General features: G+C 46.4%; 1 protein-coding gene across 1 annotated transcript in view; it reads left to right on the forward strand.

The window, feature by feature from the left end:
* LOC119386466 (dual oxidase) overlaps positions 1-22,840 on the forward strand; it is a 348,909-nt gene that overhangs the window by 260,059 nt on the left and 66,010 nt on the right. The window contains exons 20-23 of the mRNA XM_037653749.2: positions 7,465-7,507; positions 8,426-8,589; positions 11,745-11,975; positions 16,085-16,178. Coding sequence (XP_037509677.1) covers positions 7,465-7,507; positions 8,426-8,589; positions 11,745-11,975; positions 16,085-16,178 — 532 coding nt within the window. The remainder of the gene's footprint in view (positions 1-7,464; positions 7,508-8,425; positions 8,590-11,744; positions 11,976-16,084; positions 16,179-22,840) is intronic.

The raw sequence follows: 22,840 nt of genomic DNA on the forward strand, positions 1-22,840 counted from the left end.
TCACGTAGGATTTCGGCTCAGCGGGCCATGAGTGCTCCATAGAGATAATCCTCCGACGCCTGAGGTCCGATCGCCTCTCTCTAATACTATAAGCTACCATCGCTCTTTCGACGACACTTGTAAAAAACGGCCGCACCAGCGGTAGAAGGATGCCGAAACAAATTAAATGCAAATCTCAGACAGTTCGTTGAAATATTGGTTGTAATGGGACGAGGGGTTTCTTCTTTAGCTTTTGGATACCCACAAAGGCTTGGCTAATTTGACTTTATTACGATTAAACTGTGAAGGCGTCACTCTTTCGCCAGAAAGACTATAACGGGCGCTTCCGCATTTGGTACCCGCATTTTGTTGTAAGTTGTTGCGCTATTTCTTAAAGTGTGGCTGTCTTGGCGACGAGATATGTTGTTTGCTGTTAGGTGCTAAATAGTCAGTGAACTGAAACATGCCATTTTTTTCTTTATTTATTTATTTCAACTACTGTCGACCGCAGTCTTGGAGTCATTACAGAGGGCATATTGTAGATGGTATTCATTCATAAAGAGCAAACAGTAACATTTCAAGTAACGTACGGTTTCACTTACGCTATTGGTAAACAACAACAAAATACAAGGAACAAAGAATTCTCCGTACAATGAAAAACAAGGAGATATTCGTACGAAAATTTGTTATACACTATTACAAAAATATGTAAATATCAAGCGCATCTTTAATATCGGCACAACCATCATTACCTACAAGTGCTTCTGGCAAACCATTCCGCATTTTATTTGCGCAAGGAAAAAAAAGAGACTGAAACGAGAGGCGTCAATTTGAAACGCACCAAATTGTTCGGTATGCATGATATCAGAGGGCACGACAAATGACGGTGACCGAATCAACAATATGCGCAGTTTTCTAGCAGCAAACTCGGGAAACTGCCGATTGCACATACCAAGCCAGGTATTTGAGCGATGGATAGAATGAATAAAAAATTTTTTTTCATCCCTTCATTTTACCAGACGGAGGCGAAGAGGTAGGCCTGACCAAGTACTGTCTGGCCTGCTACAGTGCTACATTATCATGTGTGCTTGCCCACATTCGACAACCTTAGGCATTCGAAAACTATGCGAATATATTTAGTGGAGTCCTTTCAGATAACTGCCAAACTCGTGTACTGACAAATTATTTTAGATTTGAAAGGTTTGCTAGTCGGTACGCCTCCAAGAAGACAATGCTGCGCAGTCTTAGGTGCTCCAGCTTCAAGGAGTGTAGACACCAAGACCTTGGATTAAAAATATGAAAACTCCCGCCAAGAGGTACGAAACCTCCGTGTGACGAGATCAATGAGTATCACTTGGAGTGCCGGAGTGGTGACGTTAACATGCTGCATTTCAGACGTGCACCTCCGCTTTGTGGCAACACTTTTAGCAAAACGCCCACATATATATGGCGGCAACGAGGCCATGCCGCCGTCGCTGTCGTCGTCGGGCGAATCCAGCAATAAGCGTCTTCTCGGAAGCGAGCAAATGGACGTGGAAAACGATTTAGTTTTATTGCGATAGCAATTGTACGGACACCCTCGACGGGTTTTTGCCATCGCCGTCATGTTCTTTATAAAGTCCAAACTGATAAGACCCCCTAGCGCATCGTATATTCTACCCGAGGGTAAAAGCGCGCGAGCGTGGGCGGCGAACGCGGCTGAAACATAGATGTAACGAGCCGACCCATCTCCGTCGCACGGAGGGCGTATGCGATAACATCACCGCGCGTGCGAAGCCTGCCGTCGATTGCCACTCAAGCAGAGAGGAAATGCGTCATGAAGTAGCGTGAAGGAACGCAGGGAGGGGGAGCAATGTGTCGTTTCAGCAGCAATCGTGATCATTCATCACAAGAGCCGTCGCGATCGCTGACGCGCGCGCTATCTCGCTGGGATGAGCAGACGGTTCGTATACCCTTCTACGTGCTGTGCTATCAGCGCGTAGATACTGTGCGAAAACCGCAGCTCTCCCTGGAGTGTGCAAACTGGCGGAAAGCATGCCGCGGCGGCGTCCCGCCCGTCGGAAGATCCGCGCGGCAAGCAGTGGCGCACTGTCCACATTACCGGTGCGAGAGTCACGAGCCAAGGGTGGACGTGTCAGTGATACTAACCAGTGAACGTTTTATCCCTCGATTAACCATCGAAAATACCCTAGATTGACTTGTTAATGGCGTTATTCACGATAATTCACCAGTAACAAAGTATAGACAGTTCGCTCTGTGGCCCAATTCTTCTGAATCTCATCGTAGGTAAGAAACAACATATTAAAAGCCACTGCAGGTCTTCTACATTTCCTGCGGAGTAATTGTACATAAAGCACTTGCGCATGGCGTTAGTTGCTACAGAGACAGACATATTTGTCAAGTTCAATTTCACTACTAATTCAAGGCATAAATTTGTTCGTTTGGGTCAACTGCAAGTCTGTAGCACCTTTCTTGCGCTTGCAGCTTGCAAGGTGGCGGTCAATTTCTAATTTTTCACATTTCCAATCAGCGTTGAATGATTGGCACTTGATGTGCAGGGGCCCTTTCTTACTGGCTGACAGCCATCCTGTGTACTTTCCAACAGCTTCACATTTGGCCAAATGTTTTTCTTACTATTGTCGCGCTTATGAAAACCGCGCGACGGAATTACTCAAAACACACGAACGGACTTTTCGCCTCTTTCCATCACGCCGTTTTTATAATAATGAATCCGTACCAACTCGCCCAACTGTCAGTCCTACCTTCGCTCTCTTTCCCTCAAAGTCTGCTAGTCCAGAAATTATTAGACATGGAGAATATGCACGGTGAAGGCACGCGTCTAGCGTGGACTTGGCACGTTTTCATGCGCATTGAAATACAAAATTTCTCTGTTTCACAGAGCCGCAATCATTCAGGTCGCTCATAATAATACGCGCGTGCATGCCAAACACTTAAGTTACAACGACAACGTTTTATTTCCCCCCAGAATTCAGCGTATATTATATCGCCTTCACAGAGCCCAGCAGAATACCGAAGCTCTCTTAAACAAAAAAAAAAACAGCAAATAGCGAAACATTTTTTTATGGCCTTTCTAGTTGAAAATGCGCGATTATTCAGTAACGCCTGCTATTAGGCTGCGTAACGCAACATTTCCAGATCCGCAACTTCCAGAGCCAACCGTCGATTAACTTGCATGAAAATGAAATCAAATGCCTTAACACTTATCTTCCACGTAGACCCCCACGCGTGCCGGCTTGATAGGTTCGCCTGTTGCATGGGCATGCGCAGATAAGTTTTCGTGCCTTCATTCTTTTCCGCCGTTTTGCGTCTCTTCAGTTGTAAGTCGGCATTTGTGGTGCCCTGACTTCTTTCTTGTGTCCGTGTTTCCACGCCCTGTCTTTTTAGGATGAATACTTACCAACTAGCTGAGCTCTCTGTTATTCTAAACTCCATGTTTACAATTAGACGTCTGCGCGCGGAGAACCTTTCGCTCGCAAACCGTTCAACAAGCAAATAGCGCAAATAGAAAATCGCTTGCAGTGTACTGACACCTATCAAGAAGCGCACAAAAACAAGCGGCCCAGCGCTGGCTATGAAACCAACACAACACTGGTGAAGGACGGCGTTGAGAGCGTTTGCTTCGCAAAAGGCGTGGAGCGGACGCGTCTTCGAATGACTGAAACGTCGCTCGCACGATTCATAACAGCGCTTTCCTGACAAAAGGCCCTATATTAATGTATCGCCAACTTGAGATGAGCACATCGCGAGCCCGCGCGACCTCTCGCGTGCAATGTTATGACATTCATGCACTACAGAAACACCGACGAATGCTACATGCAAGTAAAACAGGGTGAGCTTCAACTGAAAATGTCAAACGATAACATTTTATTGACCTAAGTGGCTACAGAAAGCCTCGCGAAGCTGATAGTATGTGTTCGCTGTGGGCTAGCATTGAAAGTGCGAGTTGCCGCGTATTTTCAGGATAACTTCGCGTCTCGCAAGAACGAATCATATTTGTCGTGTCACGGAGGGCCCGGTTTGTTCACTGATATAGGGAACATGCAAAGCCGTAGATTTTCTTTCTTGCCATCGCGTTAACACTGAGGCTAGCACAGCCGAACAAGGGAGCGACTGCGTAGTGCTGCCATTTTTTCGTCTACTAACCCTCCTCGAGAGGATGCTCCTGAATTCCGCCTGGCGGCGTGACAGTCTATGGGCAATGCAACAACATATTGTAGATGAAGGAGGAAATCGATTGGAAGGGTACGAAGCGCTAGGTTACATTCGAAAGGTACCAGCCGATTCGTTTAAAAAGAGCGTGCAGGGGATTTCCCTGGTGAGTAAAAGTGTGGCGGAGAGAACAACTGAGGAAGAGCTAATACTTGAGAATACCAAATAGAAAAAGGCCGAAGGAAAAATTCCAAAGCGCACTGCCGCGGGTTTAGATGGGATTCCCGTTAGCCTCATTAACGAACTAGGACATAACACTAAAGAAGCATTGTTGAAAGCCGTAGAAAAATTCTTAAAAGACAGACAAATACCGGGCAGTTGGCAAAATGGTAGAATGAACTTAATCTGTAAAGGCAAGGGAGAAAAGGATAAGATTCGCTCGTATAAACCACTAACCATTACATTGGTACATACAGGTTGGCGATGCAAGCAGTAAAAATGAAAATAGAAAAGTGGGCAGAACACAATGATATTTTGAGAGAACTCCAGAATGGATTTCGAGTCGACAGGCGGTTAGACGATAAGCTGTTTGTTCTCACTCAGTGTATAGAAATATCTAAAATAGAAAATAGGCCCTTGTACGTGGCTTTTCTAGACATCACTGGGGCGTACGACAACGTTAATCAGGAAATTTTGTGAAATATATTGACAGGAATGGGCATAGGCGACGACTGTATACAGCTTTTGAGGGAGATATACCGAGAAAATACAGTTTGCATAGAATGGGAAGGAATGAGTAGCAAAGAGAACGTTGAGATTAGGAAGGGGCTGAGACAGGGATGTCCTTTGTCCCCGCTGTTATTCATGCTGTACATGGTGAATATGGAAAAAGCGCTAGAAGGTAGCAACTTTGGTTTTAATCTGTCACACAAACAGGGCGGCGTGATGATTGAGCAGAAGCTTCCAGGTTTATTTTATGCGGACGATATCGTCCTATTTGCGGACAGTCGAGATGATATACCGCGGATGGTGGATATATGCGGAAGGGAAGGTGAAGCTCTTGGAATAGGATTTAGTGTAACGAAGTGTGGATTGATGGTATTCAATGATCCCTGTGATCAGACGGTGTCAATACAAGGCCAAGAAATACCGAGGGTAAGCGAATACAAGTACCTTGGAGTGTGGGTAAATGAGAGTGATAGATATATGGAGGTACAGGAAAAAGCCTCGGCAGCAAATGGAAAGAGGAATGCTGCAATAATGAAGCACAGAGCATTGTGGGGATACAATAGGTACGAGGTGCTTCGAGGTCTGTGGAAAGGTGTAATGGTTCCGGGGCTTACTTTTGGGAACTCAGTGGTGCGCACGAAGGCAGAGGTACAATCGGGAATGGATGTAAATCAAAGTACTGTTGGACGCCTCGCGTTAGGTGCTCACGGGAAGACGATAATGAGGCTGTAAAGGGCGATATGGGATAGGCAGGTTTTGAGGCGAGGGAACCTCAGAGCAAAATAAGGTTCGAAAAAAGGCTTAGAAATATGAAGTAGAGTAGATGGGCAGAGAAGGTATTCCGTTATTTGTATAGGAAGAGTGTGGACACACAGTGGAGAAAAAGAACTAGGAGGCTCACTAGTAAATATACGGCTGTTAGTGTAAGCGAAATGTAAACAAAGAGCGTTAAGCGAAAAGTCAGAGAGGCGGAGAGGATTTGCTGGACGGCAGCTATGGAGAAAAAAAAACCAGCTTTGAGTAACTACCGAAAGGGCAAAAATGAAATAAAGAGGGAGGCATTTTGCGATAATTCAAAGGGAAGCGCTTTACTGTTCGAAGCGAGTTCGGGTTGCCTTAGAACGCGTAGTTATAAAGCGAGATTTAGTAACGAAGAAGAACAATGCACATGCTGCGGGGAAGGTAAGGAAACGGCGGAGCATGTTCAGATTGAATGTGGAGACATCCACCAAGGTGTACGTTTGGGTACGAGCCTACATGAAGCCTTGGGTTTTAGGGACAACAATGGAAAGCTGAACACACCCGCGATTGAAATAAGTAAGAGACGGTTAGAATATTGGTGGCAGAAAATTAAAGAGAAAGGACAAAAATAATTATTGGAAAAAAATAAGGACAGTCTGCCGTAAAGGGCAGAGAACTGGGCTGAGAATTTCCGTTTTTTTTTTTTTTGCCTGTAGTAAGATAGATTTTATCAAAGTAGAGGCATTAGGCCAACATTAAAAAACAAAGAAAGAGAAAAAGAATTTTTTTTTGTCGAGCCTGGTGGCACACTTGTCACCGGCCCGTTATAAAGGGGACGCTCATAGCATCCATCCATCCATTGCGAATACATGGGGTGTCTCTCGTGCACGCGCGCTTATCTCGTGAGGTGGGCGATTTGTACGCCTTGTGCTTTCACCGCAAATTTCCGTGGACGTTACAGAGAGCACGAAAGACACTTCGCTCCTGGAGCGGCTGCGTTTCCGAAAGAGCATGCTGGTCACGCGCAAAGAAGTAACAGTTGTGACAGCTGTTAGCTAGCGCTTGTCCTGTGTATGTTGTTTTCGTGAGTTCTTTCTGTCTTTGCGCAGCGCACGAAATTGACAAGGACACAAGAGAAGAGGACGGGACCTCTTCTCTTGTGTCCTTGTCAATTTCGTGCGCTGCGCAAAGATGGATAAGTTCCAACTCGCCCGCCTATCAATCCTACTACAGTTCTTTCTGCTTTAGAGCGTGCTGCAAGTTTCGAGCTGCTTGCCGTTCTTCGGTGTGACATTACAATTTGTCGCTGTAGCATTCATTCCTTCGCCCTCTTGGCGCAACAATGCACAATGAGCGCTCAACTACCCCTGCGAAGACGGGTTTCACTTTCGCGTTATGCCGATTTCTATGAAAGGGTGATCAGCCATGTTTTTTTCGCACTGCGGTTGTTCGGCGCTTATGTCACTTTTGCCATATACATCTCCGACGTTTTGCGGCTCTCCGCTGACGTCTTGCTGTTTGTTATCGCGACAAGTCTGGAAGATAGCCACGATTCGCTTTTGCTATTCAGAACTCAGATAAATTAGCTTTAGATCGCCTGTTCTCTGTCAAAATTCGTCACAGCATTGCTTGCAAGCACGCGAAGCTCAGTTTCATGAGAGTTTCGTGTCAGGATACCGCTCGATTTCAGTGTCTACACTCCTTTAATAGGAAACATTGTTTTCCATTTTGTAGGCTAAAACTATTGCTTCAGACGGTTCAGTGATAATTGAAGTTTTTACCGAAAATGAATATTTATTTCTTACAAGTAACCATAAGTTGTCTTTCAACATTTTTTTTTCACAGGTGCTAATCAAAACTTCCTGGATACATCGTCAAATGTTGCGAGGTAAGAAGGCATATTTCCATTTCATTAGGAGAAGAATGATGATAAAATTTTATTTTATATGTTTGGTGGCCTCGGTGGTGCGGATTACACGCCTAGGCGTCAGCCAGGAGACCTTGGGCCCTGTCGGCGGCCTCGGCCAATAGAATACTGCCATGCGCGCTTCTTTTGCAATGTTTTTGTAACTGGTCCGTTGCACGTGTGATCGCTGTCTTGCGCGGGCAGAGCCAGAATGTCTGGGAACATTCCAGATTGTACTAGATCAATTTGTCAAGATTGCGCACATGACGCGAATAGTCAAGATTATTCCAGAGCTTGCGCGACCACCAGTGATCAGGCTAGAAAGTTCGATGCATGATGTATAGAAGACGGCGCATCCCAGCAATGAGCAGTTTATCGACGGCCGACGCTCCGTTCGCCGCTATCAGTGTACAGTGTGTATTGCGGTAGCTTGACTTTCCTTCTCCCGGCCACAAGTTCGGCAAAATAAAGAGAGTTTCGTCTTCGACACTCCGACTGCTGCCTTCGTCGACGTCACGACCCCGTGACAATGTACACAACGACTAGCTTTGGTATGATTGTTCACCTGCTTCCAAAGTATCTTTCTGTCAAATGTTTTTCCCGATGTGAAGCTGCCGTTTCTCTTAAATTGGTGATCGAAATCTTATATTTATACGTGTATCTGAGATACTATTTTATATACTCTTTTGGTCGAAGCCGGGAATCCGATAGAAACAAAGTTATTTTTAATATTGATAAAACGAAAGAGCTTATGTAGCACAAAGAAAATTTGCCTTCACTGAGAGAGGCCTTCTCACCGCAGTGAACGTAAGATATGCTGCTTTCTGTGCTGCTGCTGGCGATGAAGAACGAATGATTTTACCGGCATTGATCATATGTTCCACTTTTTGTTTTTTATAGAATGACAAGTTTTCAAATAAACCAGCCTGCGGAAGACCCGCCTTCATGGACCGTGCTGAAGTGGAACCAAGTGACCACATTCTTGGAGGAAAACCGGCAACATGTGTTCTACTTGTTCGTCTTCTACGTCTTCACAATTGTATTATTCATCGAAAGATTTATCTGTAAGAACATTTTCTCCTTATCGTACAAGCATAACGAGCGTATATATAGGGGAGAGGATGGTGAGAAGCAGATACTGTCAGTGGTCATCACTATAATTTTACCAAGGTGAGCGTTAGTTTAAAAAGACGTTATCTTCTACTTAATAATTGTACAATATATAAGAGACATATAATGAGGCATTAGTTAAAGACGAACTACGAATATGACAGAGAAAAAGCAACAGTATCGCGTCAAGGGCGAAGCCATGAATGCAATAGCAACAGATGGGAATATCACGCAGAAAACGGCAAGCAGCTCAATACTTGCAGTGCGGTGCTTAGCACGAAGGACGACCGAAACACACACACACACACACACACACACACACACACACACACACACACACACACACACACACACACACACACACACACACACACACACACACACACACACACACACACACACACACACACACACGCACGCACGCACGCACGCATGCACGCACGCACACACACACACACAGAACGAGCGCGAACTAGCAACTGTCACAGCTAGACACTTGCGGTGCGTTGCTCATACAGAAAGAAGGACGCACGAAAAGAACGCACAGGTATACATAGGAGACGCGCAAACTAAGAATTGTCACAGTAGTTACTTCATGGGTGCTTGAGCAGCTCGCTCCAAGTGTCGATTATGCATAACCCCTACTTTGGCTCTTCTAGCTAGCAGCTCCCTCCTTTCGCAAACACGGCCGCTGCAGTGAGCGAAGTGACTTTCGTGCCGTCTATAGCTTTAACGCAAACTTTGCGGCGGAAGCTGAAGACGTACAAACCTCTCCCCTCACGATATCAGCGCGCGAGCACGAGCGACCACGCCCTGTAGATCAAACTCAAGGTGGGAGGCACGTGCGCATCTCAACTCCGGCGAAGCTCGAGCGTGGCAACGACCTCTAAATCGTGCCATTTGCGCCATCTGGAGGGTGGTAGTGAACACGCTGGAGCACCTCCGAACTCTGCGTAACGCCAGTGGTAAATGGTGTATATAAATAGATCGCCGTTAGTATGCTGGATGACGTGTGTTGCGTTGCCGAGTTGTCTAACACGTCGCGCTGCGGAGCGAGGGGTTGCAGGTTTGACCCTCCGGTGGCGTCCTTGGGAAAATATTTCTTCTGAATTATTTTATTGCGATAGCAAGTATATGGACAGTCTCGGCTGGTTTTTACCGTCGCCGCCGTCATGCATCGTATATGTATAAGTATGTGTACATATATAAAAGTTCCAAAGAAAACATAACTTAGAAAAATGATTCAGGAGCGTGGAATCGAACCAGCGACCTCTCGCTCCACAGCGCGTCGCGCTAACCACTGCGCCACAAAACGCAGATCCTTCATGGAGTTAATGGCGAGCGTTATATACACACCCTTTACCGCTGGCAGTACTCCGATACGGCAGGCACTTATAAGCGTTTCTTCATTACCAGCGAGATGGCGCGAGGAGCGCAACGGGTGCATTTAAAAGTCGTCGGCCAGCTCGCTCTCTTCTAATATTTGCGCAGGGAGAACCTTGCCCTTCCGCTGTCTGCTCGCGTGGTTGTGATGGGAGGAGGGATGTTTCGAGCTTTCACCGTGATGGCGGCGCTGATGTTATGGAGCGTACGAAACTCACTCGAGCTCAAGGGACGCCGCTAAACGAACAAACAGAAGATGAGCGCGAACTATCAAGTGTCACAGCTCGACATTTCAAGCACGCTAGTTTCCTTCGCTGCTTCGGCCGCCTTTGCAACAGGAGCGCTGTTGAAACTGAGAGTATCCATTGGCGAGCCTCACTTTATATAACATTACAGTTTCTTGCTATCGCATTCACTACTTGGCCCTTACGGCGAAACTGTGACTTTTTTTGTGGCTTTAATATATTTATACATACATATACGGGACATGATAGGGCAGAAACCCACCGAGAGCGTCCATATATGTGCTGTAAGTAGTGTAGATGTATGTATTATAAACAGCTGAGGGCATGCATGACTTGTTCACGCTGCCAAGAACTGGACGATCTTGAAACACACAGGGTGAAGCGCGTTCAGACAATAATGCCAAGGAAAGTACAGGGGTTATCTTTACGTCCACTTTACTTTCTTCACATTTATATCAGAATTACTACAAATAACATCCCCTGTACTTTCCTTGGCATTATTGTGTGTTAGCTCTCATTAATATTGTGCCTAACAAAGAAAAACGAGCCTCGGTTGTCATCTTCTCTCCATGTAATTATCGCTGTCATATTAAGAATGAGATGATGCCTTTAAAAATGCAAAAATACGAAAACGCTTACGGACCTCGGTAAATGACTCAAAGTGCTCCATCTGACCAACTCCATCTGAGAAAGAAAGATTTGCAGGTTCACTATATGGTCTCAGAAGTAATTGTATAGTTGAAATGGTTCTTATGCCGAAGAGCTCATTTTTGTAGTTTCGTGAAACAAACTGCATTGGATAGCCACTAAACTTTACGACATCATGAACGTCGGGAAGTGATGTTTCCAATGCGAGCACCAAAATATAAGCGCGCTAAAGGTGAGAATAAATTCAGTCATTCTTCTTTATAATAGCTGCGGTGTTTAAATAAAAAGAAGCAAAAAAGACTTTTTGTGCTGCAAACGCGCTTGGAAACGAGTTACTGGCGTGGTAAGCAGGACGAAAAGCCATCGTTGTCATAATGACCAAGTTGTCGGATTCGATTACAACTTTTGCAGGCGTGACACTGCAAAATTTTCTCGTAATCCTATGTACAGCGTGTTCAAGAAAGCGTGCCTGTTTGTACGCCACACTGACTCATTGTTTTGTATTTGTAATCGAATAACGCCGCAAGTGGTACATTTTGCCGCCTCGTAGCAAAAGTGGTAGTGCAAAGCATGCGTTATGCGATCAGTGTACGTCTTCTTCTCACCATCTGGAAGTTGTGCATTTTCGTTTTTGTTTTATGGTAAAGCTACAATTAACGCCCCTTCTGGGTTTCATTATTTATCGGATTCACGTTCCCGTCAATGGTATGTCATGAAAATTCTACGTGGTCCGAATATTGATGAACGTTGATGGCTGCTGATATCGCCGATGAGATACCAGCGAGATATTTGCGAGATATCGGGGAATTAAAGAAACACTTGCGCTTTTGCAGACTACTGCTACATGTCCGAGCACATGGACCTGCGGCACGTGATGGGAGTGGGAATCGCCATCACACGAGGATCAGCGGCTTCTCTTTCCTTTTGCTATTCTCTCCTGCTTCTCACCATGTGCCGCAACTTGATCACCAAGATCCGCGAACTGCCTTTGCAGCAGTACATACCACTCGACTCGCACGTACAGTTTCACAAGATTGTCGCCCTGACGGCACTCTTCTTCAGCCGTAAGTATTCGTCTTACTGCTGAATACGGTTAAATAATTTATACAAGCATTAATTCCACAAATATAAGGAGTTACACGTCTGTACCTATATATAAGATCTTACGTCTCAAGCATGCATTCTCTGCACATTACTGGTTATGATCAACGTCATATATATATATATATATATATATATATATATATATATATATATATATATATATATATATATATATATATATATATATATATATATATATATATATATATATATATATATACATATATATATATATGGCTTGCCGCGCGCAGGGACCGCACCTGCGACCTTCGACTAACGCGTCCGATGCTCTACCAACTGAGCTACCGCGGCGGCCATCCCCCCGTCCACTTTATAGGGTATATGTGTGCATTTAAACGTGGGAGCGTCAGTCAGCGCCACCAGTAGCCATGACGGCGAGTGTGGAACACTCTTTTTCTGCCTTGTTGGCGTCATGTAGCACGTAAACTTATTACGAGCTGGCAGCTGACCAATAATCCCTCGCATACTACCTGAAAGCATCAAGTCTGCCAGAACGAGACCCTCGCTATGAATGAAGGAAATAAGTGTTAATTTCAAGCGCTCGTTTTCTTTGTTATACACAATATTAATGAGAACTAAGAGACAATAATGCCAAGGAAAGTATAGGGGATGTTTTTAGTAATAAAATGTAAGGTAATTGTGGAGAAAGAAAAGTGGACGAAGAGATGGCTTGCCGCGGGCAGGGACCGAACCTGCGACCTTCGAATAACGCGTCCGATGCTCTACCAACTGAGCTACCGCGGCGGCCATCCCCCCGTCCACTTTTCTTTCTTCACAATTACCTTACATTTTATTACTAAAAACATCCCCTATACTTTCCTTGGCATTATTGTCTGTTAGTTCTCATTAATATTGTGTATAACAAAGAAAACTAGCCCTTGAAATTAACGCTTCCTTCCTATATATATATATATATATATATATATATATATATATATATATATATATATATATATATATATATATATATATATATATATATAGTATTACCACGGGGCCTGCTTCGTATAGCAATGTTAGCTCAATCAACCCCATTCACAATATTGTCGAAGGCGTCTAGGATATCTATAAGGCAGGAGTCGGGGAAGGTTAGACGTTTGTGATGAAACATTCGTAGACAGGATATCTACAGTCATTTATGAATCGCAAAAAATTATCTGCATATATAGGCAGTATCAAAACGCTTTGTAGCAATTGACTCCTTTTCAGCCGTGATTGAAATCAAAGAGAGCCGACACCATACCGTCGGCTGTGCACTAAACAGCATCATACGGCATATCTGCTCTTTGTCAAACAACTTATCGGAAATTTTACCTTCATTCAGGGAAGGACTAGTTGCAGAAATGTTTGGAACTTTCATCCACAAAAGTATATAGCGTGCACCGCACTTTTTTGCATTCTCCTGAAGCTCTAAGTAATTTTTGCAAGTTAAGAACTTTCCATGTAAAAAAAAAAGCTTTTTTTCCAAGTTATTTTGACACTGACAACGCAGTTTGCTATGATGGGGAACTGATTTATCACAAGCTTTTTCAGGGCGTTTATGGGGGAAAAAAGAAGGAAAGTTCACTGCACTAAACACAGGTGCTGTGCCATAGAATAGTGTGCTGCTGTCGTTTAGCATCGTGTGTTTTTATGTAAAAATATTCGATCATTTTTCAACCTGTCATTCAGGATGTAATGACGCACAATTTGATAGTGACCTTAGTATGAAGTGGATGTTCATCAGTAACGTTGCCTCATTTGGGGGTGTCCAACGACAGTAAATACCGTGGAATCAAGTCGATGCTTTTTGATCGAAAATTCTGTAGTGCATAACAATGTCACACCATTAGCGCAATAGCGCGTTCATCAAGGTTTGATTCTCTCCAAAACATTCATAATTGAGGCAGTTGTGTTTATCAATGCAGCTTCAGTATTTCACGCGTGCAAACGCAAAGACATCAAATAACGAAAGCTAAATTATTCACCACAGTGAATGAAAGCAATATAAATTGATATAAACCGAGACCACGAAGAAAAACTTACAAGTTGTACCTTCTCAGCTGCTAAAAAATTACTCGAATTAAAGAGGACGCGAAACACATAGCAGCAGTAAAGTAGGGACAAAGGCAACTGTGTTTTCCTGGTGCTCTGTTATTTGCACTCTTTCGAATTCTGGTATGCCATGCCAACTCGGGCCACCATACACTCTGACTTAAAGGACAAAGCCTCTCCTTCCTGGTTGTGTTTTTTCCCCCTCAGCGTCCTTGTACCGATACCTTTGCCTGGGGAGTTGTTCTGTGCGTATATTATTATTTCTGAATGCATAGCAAAGTATAGTATGTCCTTATGTGATGTTGCATTGAATATTCGCGCCAGGATTGCAGATGTGACTTCGAGAATATGATAAAGTTTGCGCACTGTTTTCAGTCCAAATTCGAAACGCGCTTCATCAGAAAGACAAGCTTTGCTGCTTGTTTATGAGCATCTATGCAGAAAAAGGCACGATAGCATTTTGTTACAAGGCCCAATAGGAATGGTCGAAAACTCTGACTGATCCTGTAAACTGTGCGAATCAAAAGTATGCGAATCAGTCCACGTGAATCAGGCTATGCCGCGTTTTTGGCATCGAGGAAAGAGTTTTGGGCTCGAGAAGAGGCACGCCTACTCCAGCGTCGCGTCTATTGGCCTAGAGCGCTGCAGCTTTGAAGCGAACAGGCAGCGCCACCAGACGCCCGAGGCGAAAAAGTTGGGATTGTCGTTTGTTGCTCTCGGGCGCGCAGCCACGGTAGAAACGCACGGCTCCTCGCCGAAAGGACGTGAAAACATCGCAGAAGTCTGATACTTTTTCGTACTTTTGCGTGCATCACTGGCACAACAGCTGTAGGAACACCGTGCGGAAGCAAATAGCTTTAAAATTCTGCCAGTTACCAGAGAAGTCGGACGAAAATGAAAGACAACTCTACCGCAGCTGTGCGGCGCGTAAACAACGCCTCGAATTCCGTCCGTAAGTGTCCTCACTCTCGCGCGCTTTTTTTGCCTTCTGTTATTTATTTTAAATGTATACACAGACTTACAAGGTCACAAGGAAATAGGAAGATAGCAGGCTGACAACGGCCACGAATGTGCAGCGTCTTCTTCGTTGGGAACGAAAAGAGTTCAATATGGCCCAGCACACGTAGAGCACTGAAAAATCAAAAGCCCACCTGCACTCGTACGCCGTAATCCACGGTTTTCAATTGCCTTGCAGTCTGTAAAAGTGTGTGTGCGCACGCCTGTGGGTGTTTGTGTGTATGCATTGTGAATGTTGTGAGCGTGTTTGTGTGTGTGTGTGTGGGGGGGGGGGGGTCTACTGTTCTCCGCGTGGTATACAAGGGAGGGAGCAGAACTTGTTTCCGGCGCAAGCAGCTGTGTTTTCTTTGCTTTCTTTCCCGTTTTTTTTTTTTTTTTTTAGTAGGGCTCGCAGTTTGGTTTTCAGCGAAAAAAAGGACTGAGGGGGGTCTATCTTTCTCGAATGGCTTGAAGCGAAAAGGGGACGAAGATTTGTTGAATGCTTACGTTAACAAGAGTCGCTGCATGCTGGTTTTTCGGCTACAGCTTTAAACGGCTGTAGTTTGAGAGGTTTTTCAGGCGGGAAGACAAACAAATAAACATAAGTTAGCACAGCGTATTTACACACGCAGACAAAAAAGAAAGAACTACGGTGGCCGTTCTTGGAGAAGAGCGGCCGCCGCAACCGTCGCCGCCGCCTTGAAACATGCAGACGGGCCCGTAGGCGACAATCCTGACAGTGCGCCGCTGGGCCGACAGAGGGCGAGAGCAGTAGCGCCGCCATACCAGCTCTCGAGGTCTATAATTGTCCGACGTGATCGAGGCAATGGCGTCGTAGCCCAAACTTCACTTGCATCGAGTGTAGATGCAGGCTTCGGCACAATGACTGTGCCTGTACGCAAATCTTACCAGGTGCACTTATATTGCACATTCACTTTGGAACTAGGTTCAATGCAGGTACTAAAGTTTGGATGCAGTTTCCTTGACCTTCTTTACTGAACCTAAGTATCCCTTTCAGTGGTGCACACCGTTGGACACTACATAAATTTCTACCATGTCTCTACGCAGCCAGCGGAGCATCTACGATGCATGACAAAAGAAATGCATTTCGAGTAAGTAGTCTTGCTTTCACTGCCAGAACCACCTATATTAAACTCGCAAAAATGCACGAATGAGTTCTATATATCATACAATATGATGTAAAGCTTTAAATATTTTACCGCATAGTCAATGCGAATTTCGGTGCGATGATTTACTTCGACAGCGCTTCACAATTTTGCAAGGAAGGCAGCCTCACGCCAGTAGCCTAGGACTTTTCTATGTTTCCTTTTTTTTTTCGCTATGTATAGATGGGGATGCGGGTTATATGCAGGTATATGTTACACGCAAAATGATGCGGTATTTGTGCAAACAGCGCCTCAGCGTCTTCATACGTAACTGTGCGTACTCGTAGGGCACCGCAAGTCACTAGTTTGCCTTGGCCCTTATGTTAGCCTTGTTCTTCAATCTCATTGAACGTGCTTCTTGGGATGCTGTGCACAGCGGCGATGTCAGACTTCTTCTCTGCGCGTTGGACTGTGTTCGTTATCGCCACCCTCGCGGATAACAGAACGTTCTTTTCTTTCACGGGTACCACCGCGTTAACAAAGTCAACGGAGAATCGCGGATAAGGGAACGGCGGCAGTGTAGGACACCCGACGAGTGCGACGACGAGAAATCGTGGAATAAATTCGGAGGAATCATTCGGAAAACTTGTGACGGCAAGCAGTAGTTTCTACTAGCTCCGCGTGGCGCTCTCCTGATCACACTAGTAGCTCTCCCAAATATCTGCAGGAAGTCCCCTTCCGTGAGGAAAAGTCAACTCTTGTAAGGGACCGTCATCTCGGGGCGTTTTGCTTTGTCTTATGCTCAGTGCACCAAGTGTTCCGGCTATTTTAACGGCCGAGCTGTTTAAGTCGGCCTTAATCTGTCCAACGTGAAAAAAAAAAAAAGCTCTGCGTCGCGATGACGTCACCGCGCGTTGCCAGCAACCGGTTGCACAACTGTGCGCCTGCTTCACTATTCCATACAATTTAGAACGGTGGTGCACAAAATAACAACACAGGAGGAAGATACGCGGAATTATTGTTTTCAGCACCACCGTTCTCAGATAAATTATCAACTCGCCCAGCAGTCTGCTCCGCAACCAGCCCGCCTGTCTGGACACTGCGTGCAACGGCTCGGTCGCGCCAGTCCTGATCTTACGGCCGATTGCGCAGCCGAAGCGTGGGGACGGCGACAGACGAAGACATGAGGAGACCAAAGAACGCTCCCACAGTCGATGAGGAAGCCGCTTACCGGGAATCGCGGCGTGCTACCAAGCGAGACTGCTGGACACGACTCGTTCAAAGTAGTTCACGACGTAGTACGGCCGAAACGGCTAGCGACGACTGTGCTAGACTCCACTGAAACTTGACATCAATTGGCATTACTTCGTATTTTATTTTATTTATTTTTACTTATTCAAGTACCGTAAGGGCCCACTAGGGGCATTACATGGGGGGGGGGGGGGACATAAAGAGAACACAATTTTTACAAAGAATGAATAACTGCAGCTTAATACAATGCTATATAGTACAGAAATTCCTAGAACGTAGTAACAAGGCAAGCAATACAACAAGAGTAAACATCAGATAAAGCATAATTATTAATGAAAGTCACAGGGTTCCAAGTAGGTTAGCAATGCTGAAGTAAACAAAGGAGGCTCAGGTATTGTAACAATCCTGGAAGGTAATTCATTCCATTCCTTAATCGATAAAATTAAAGGCGAATTTTTGAATTTTACCGTACGGGCGAAGATAGGAGGAATCATAACTTAGCATCGCTCGGCATCACTTCGTATGACCAGCTAGGAACCGATCAGCTCCGCTGTGGCTTTATATTTGCGCCGCTAGTGCAGGCAACGCCCGAATTTTTTTCTTCGGCGTAACCCTATAGATTTTTCTCTGCATTGACGTAAAAGTATAGCCTTGTTCGAAAATTGTTCGATGTAAGGGATAATTCGATTTACCTGTTATATAGTTGGCTTTTATTGTATCGCGATAGCGATTACATGCCCAGTCCAGGCACATTTTCACCGTCATTGAAAAAATTCTTTCCGAAGTGCGGGACGCGCTTGACCGCTCGGCCACGCGCGCGTAGACACTCTACCGTACAAGAGTGCAGCTATTTGGGAACATCCTTTAGAGCTGGGGATGGGTGGCGTGCGCGTTTTCTTTGTTACTTTAGCTGATACAACGTCAAATGAGCTTGTTAACTAAAGAGTTCTGGCAGCGATTGGTGTAGTTCTAAATCCTGCGCTAAATGCAGCTGCATTGCTGCGACACCTGAGAAAGTGCGTAGCACGCGCACCCAGCGATTCCCGTTCGTACAGTCCACTGCGCCGTTCAACACACCGCCAATAGAGAGTAATAGCTAAGCGCCTCAGCGGGCCAGCGGGCCCAGCGGACGAGCGGAGATGCCAACTGCGCATGCGCGGCACGCTGGGGCCATCAGCGTTTTTACGGAGCGGACCGCTCAGCCGCTGGTATCCTCTGCTCAGCGGAGCGTGGCCAGCGGACCAGCGTTTTCGCGAGACAAGAGGCCTACCCCCAACACAAGCGGCAGCGGCATGTTGTCGGCGATACCCGCCAACATAGCGCTCGCTCTGCTCCAGGCGAAAAAGTCCCGGCGCTGATTTTCAACATAAGAAGACCTCTGAAGACGAGGGCATTTGGAGATGACCTAAAGTGGATTCAAATCATCGAAAGCTCGTGTTGATCTTTTATTTCGAAATTGGAGACAAGAAGACACAAGACACTTGAGAAAGTATAGGTGCTACTTTGACATCTTTTCCGTACAGATTACATTTGATCGCGTGTTCACAGACGTGCAGAGAACTGCATACATTTCGCGTTTTTCGCAAGCGCGTCTTGTCGAGACGCGGTCAGCTTGGCTGCAAAACGACGGCGAAACCAAGTGGACGCACCTTCACGCTACGCTCAACTGACTACACAGCGGAACGCAAGGTGCGTTCTACGTTCAACGAGCGGGGCGACGCTAGGCCGCTTAGCTATTACTCTTCCTTTCTTCTCGCGCTCCGCTGATCTCTCCGCTCTTCCGCTGGGCCCGCTAGTCCGCTGAGCCGCTTAGCTATTACTCACTAATGTTTGTGGTAACATGCAGGGCGTCCACGGCACGAATAGAATCTTGTTTATCGAATTCCTGCTTGTTACGGCAGTTCTGGTACGGGTTCTCTGCAGCGACTTCCGTCAGGTTGTTTCCTCCTTCAGATGTACGAAGAAGGCACCGGAGAAGCGCCGGTGGGAGAGCGATCGCGCGCTTGGCGTGGTGGTGGCGCCCTCTCTTGCGCGGTGCGGGTGTCGGCCGCATGTTTCCGAAGCGTTTTTAGTAATTTTAAGTCAATTATTGCGATTTCATGTTGCTTATTTCTGTTAATTATATTATTTTAGACTTTGTTCGTATATCTTAACCCGGTTTTGAGCGTTGCTACCCTTGTTTCAAGCCTGTATTGACCATTTGATTTTGAACGTGGTGACGCAAATGTGATCTAGGGATGGACGACAAGCCGGGCCCCTAAGGTGTTACGCACTTCATATCCGTGAGATGGCACAAAGTGCCAAGGGCGCTTTTAAGCGCGCGGCTTAGTGCGGATATGGAGAAAGGGAACCACCGTCGGCCTACTCGTTTCGAGCAATCCCAACGTGCGAGGGAAGCCAGTGGAGGGCCATACGCACACAGCTAGCTCCGATGGCGGTTAGCTTGGTGTGCAGCAACGCCACGGTGATGCCGGTTTGGTCTGGCTGCTGCAGCGCTTGTAGGGCTGGCTTGTAGGTCAGTCGCACAGGATCGCCCCGGGCAGCTGGGGTATTGCAGCAGCGAGGTAGTCAGCTGCGATGTGAAGGCCAGCCTATTCAGCTGCAGTGAAGCTGGCCCGGAATGGAAGGCGGCACCGGATGGTCGTCCGAGTCGTTGGCAGGACACAGGCACAGGCAGGTTGGTAGGACAGTTAACCTAACCCAACTGTTCACCTAACCAACCATTCAACAGTTTCAACAGTTGCTAACTTTCAACAGTTTCAATAAGCGCTAACTTTCAACCGTTGAAAGTTAGCGCTTGCCCCGTTGTGTCTTCCTAGTCCGCGTCTGCTAGCGCTAAGACACCTTTTGATGCTAATCGTTCACTGCTTCGCATGGAAGTGGTTCCCACAATGCGGGGGAACCACCTGCCAGACAGCCACTGCGTTTGACTGTCTAAATCATACTGCGTGGTACGAAGGCAGCTGAAATTTTAGGCAGAAGGCCGTTCATGATAAAAGACAATAGACGTGCAAACACGTACAGAAGAAAAAAGTCAGGGCAACAAAAACGCTGACTAAGAACTGAAAAGGCGCACAGCGGCGGGAAAGAAAGTAGACACAAATACTTATTTGCGCATGCCCAGGTAAGATACCTATCACTTTGGCCACCGCGGTGGTCTACGTCAGCGATCACCGCTCAGGCATTTGGTTTCTTCTTTATGGAGGACAATGGACGGCTAGCTCACGCATGTGCTACCACTACTATCGACATGCCGGACCTCAAATCGTTCGACGCTTTTCTTCATTCCTCTGCCTGTACAAAACTGCCCATTTATAGAATTTTGGCATGCATTTGTGCTCTAGACAATGTAAACATAGGTTGACAATGACAGTGATGTTTATTTTTCGCACCAATGCAGCGAAGGTAGCCTCCGTTTAGCTACATCTGGTTACCACTGGGCTCCATCTGCCGTACGTAGAAGCGGCTGCAGCTAAAACGAAGATTATAAACCACACCAGTCACTCCAACCAACCATTCGGTAGATTTGTTGGAGCGTTTTAAGGCACAAATCTCACACCGCCCTTTGTCTATACCCGCTCATTATTTCCCTGCATGGCGGCACGAAGCTTATTTAGCTGATTGACAGCCGTAAAAACAACGTTAGCACCGCATCTACTTCCCGCTGCCTTTACCATATGAGAGAGAGAATAAGAATAAAAGAAAGGCGGGGAGGTTAACCAGGGCTGAGCCCGGTAGGCTACCCTGCACGGGGGAGGGGGGAGGGGGGAAGGAAAGATAGAGAGGAGGAGAGAAAAGTCGCTCTTTCAGCCGGCGTAAGAGTTCTGCGTTTGACATCACAAACGGCGAATCAGTCCGGTGTCCTTAAGAAAACGCAACAGCGCTTTCGTTGCCTTTCGGAACTGTGATGGGCAGCCCCATGGTCCCAATATTTTCGCGACAGTGAAAGCGCTTCCGTCCATTTGATTTAGTGCAGTGCTGAGGTGAAGCCTCTCGGTTGCGTATGTCGGGCAGTAACACAGAAGGTGCTCAATCGTTTCCTCAACGGCACAGTCGTTGCACTCGGCGTTGTCGGCCATCTCTATCTTAAATGAGTAGGCGTTGGTGAACGCTACACCCAGACGCAGACGGCACAACACTGTATCTTCTTCCCGGGAAGGTCCAGGTAGTAGCCGCAGTCGTAGAGATGGGTCGAGAGAATACAGTCGATGGTGTGTGAACTGTGATGTTTGCCACTTTTGCAGTGTCATGTTCTGTGCCAGCTTATTTAGGTATCGAGCCGCATCAATCCTAGATAACGGTATAGAAACAAGGTTCGTCTCTACATGTGCTTTTCTGGCAGCTTCATCGGCGAGGTCGTTGCCGGAGATACCGCAATGACTTGGTATCCACTGAAACACAACGTTGTGTCCTCTTTCAGTCGCATAGTGCAGCATCTCTCGTATCTCCCACACAAGTTGTTCGTACGATCCGCGACGAAGTGCCGACGAAAGACATTGTAGAGCCGCCTTTGAGTCGCAGAATACTGCCCATCGCTCAGCCGGTTGTTGCTTGATATAATCGACGGCACCTCGCAGGGCAACAAGCTCCGAACCAGTCGATGTGCTCACGTGACAAAGTTTGTAAGCGAGGTTGATGTGTCGTGATGGGATGACGGTGGCGCCGGTGGAGCTGGCCTGGGTGGTAGAGCCATCCGTGAATACGTGAATTCTGTCAGCATAAAAAGTATGCAAACAGTCCAGAGCTGCTTGTTTCAAGGCCAAGGTAGAAAGGTCTTTCTTGTTTCTAATTCCTGGGACGGAAAGGCGCACTTCGGGTTGACGTAAGCACCACAAGGCGGATGGCGAACGCGCCGAGGGTGTGAAACCCGATGGTAGCAAAGTGCGGTGAGAGCTGACGACGTTGGAGAACGACGCCTGTGGTCGTTGTTCTGGCAGGTACGGCAGATGGTTCGACACCATCCGTGAGATATGTCGAACATGCGCTCTCAGCACGTCGGTTGTGACGTAGGTCGTAACCGGATGGTCCCGAGCCAATATAACTGTTCCGGCAGTTGAGGTGCTTCGTGGTAGACCGAGGCAAACACGTAGTGCCTGTGCTTGCACGCTCTGAAGTACTCGCATATTCGACACGCAAGTTTTAGAAAGCAGAGGAGAGCTATAGCGCAGTAGTCCAATAAAAAGTGCTTGGTATAGCTGTAGCATGGAACTCAGTGATGGACCCCATCTTTTTCCGGCGATGAATTTCAGGACGTGGACAATAGATACGAGTTTCGCTTTCAAGTACGAGACGTGAGGGCTCCAGGAGAGGTCTCGGTCAACAATGACACCCAAAAAACGATGACTTCGCTTGTAGGAGATAGACTGGCCATTAATGCATATCGGGTAACTGGTCATCGCTTTTCGCGTGAAGGCCAC

The sequence above is a fragment of the Rhipicephalus sanguineus genome, chromosome 3 (assembly GCF_013339695.2).
Source record: "Rhipicephalus sanguineus isolate Rsan-2018 chromosome 3, BIME_Rsan_1.4, whole genome shotgun sequence".
NCBI classification, from domain to species: Eukaryota; Metazoa; Arthropoda; class Arachnida; order Ixodida; family Ixodidae; genus Rhipicephalus; species Rhipicephalus sanguineus.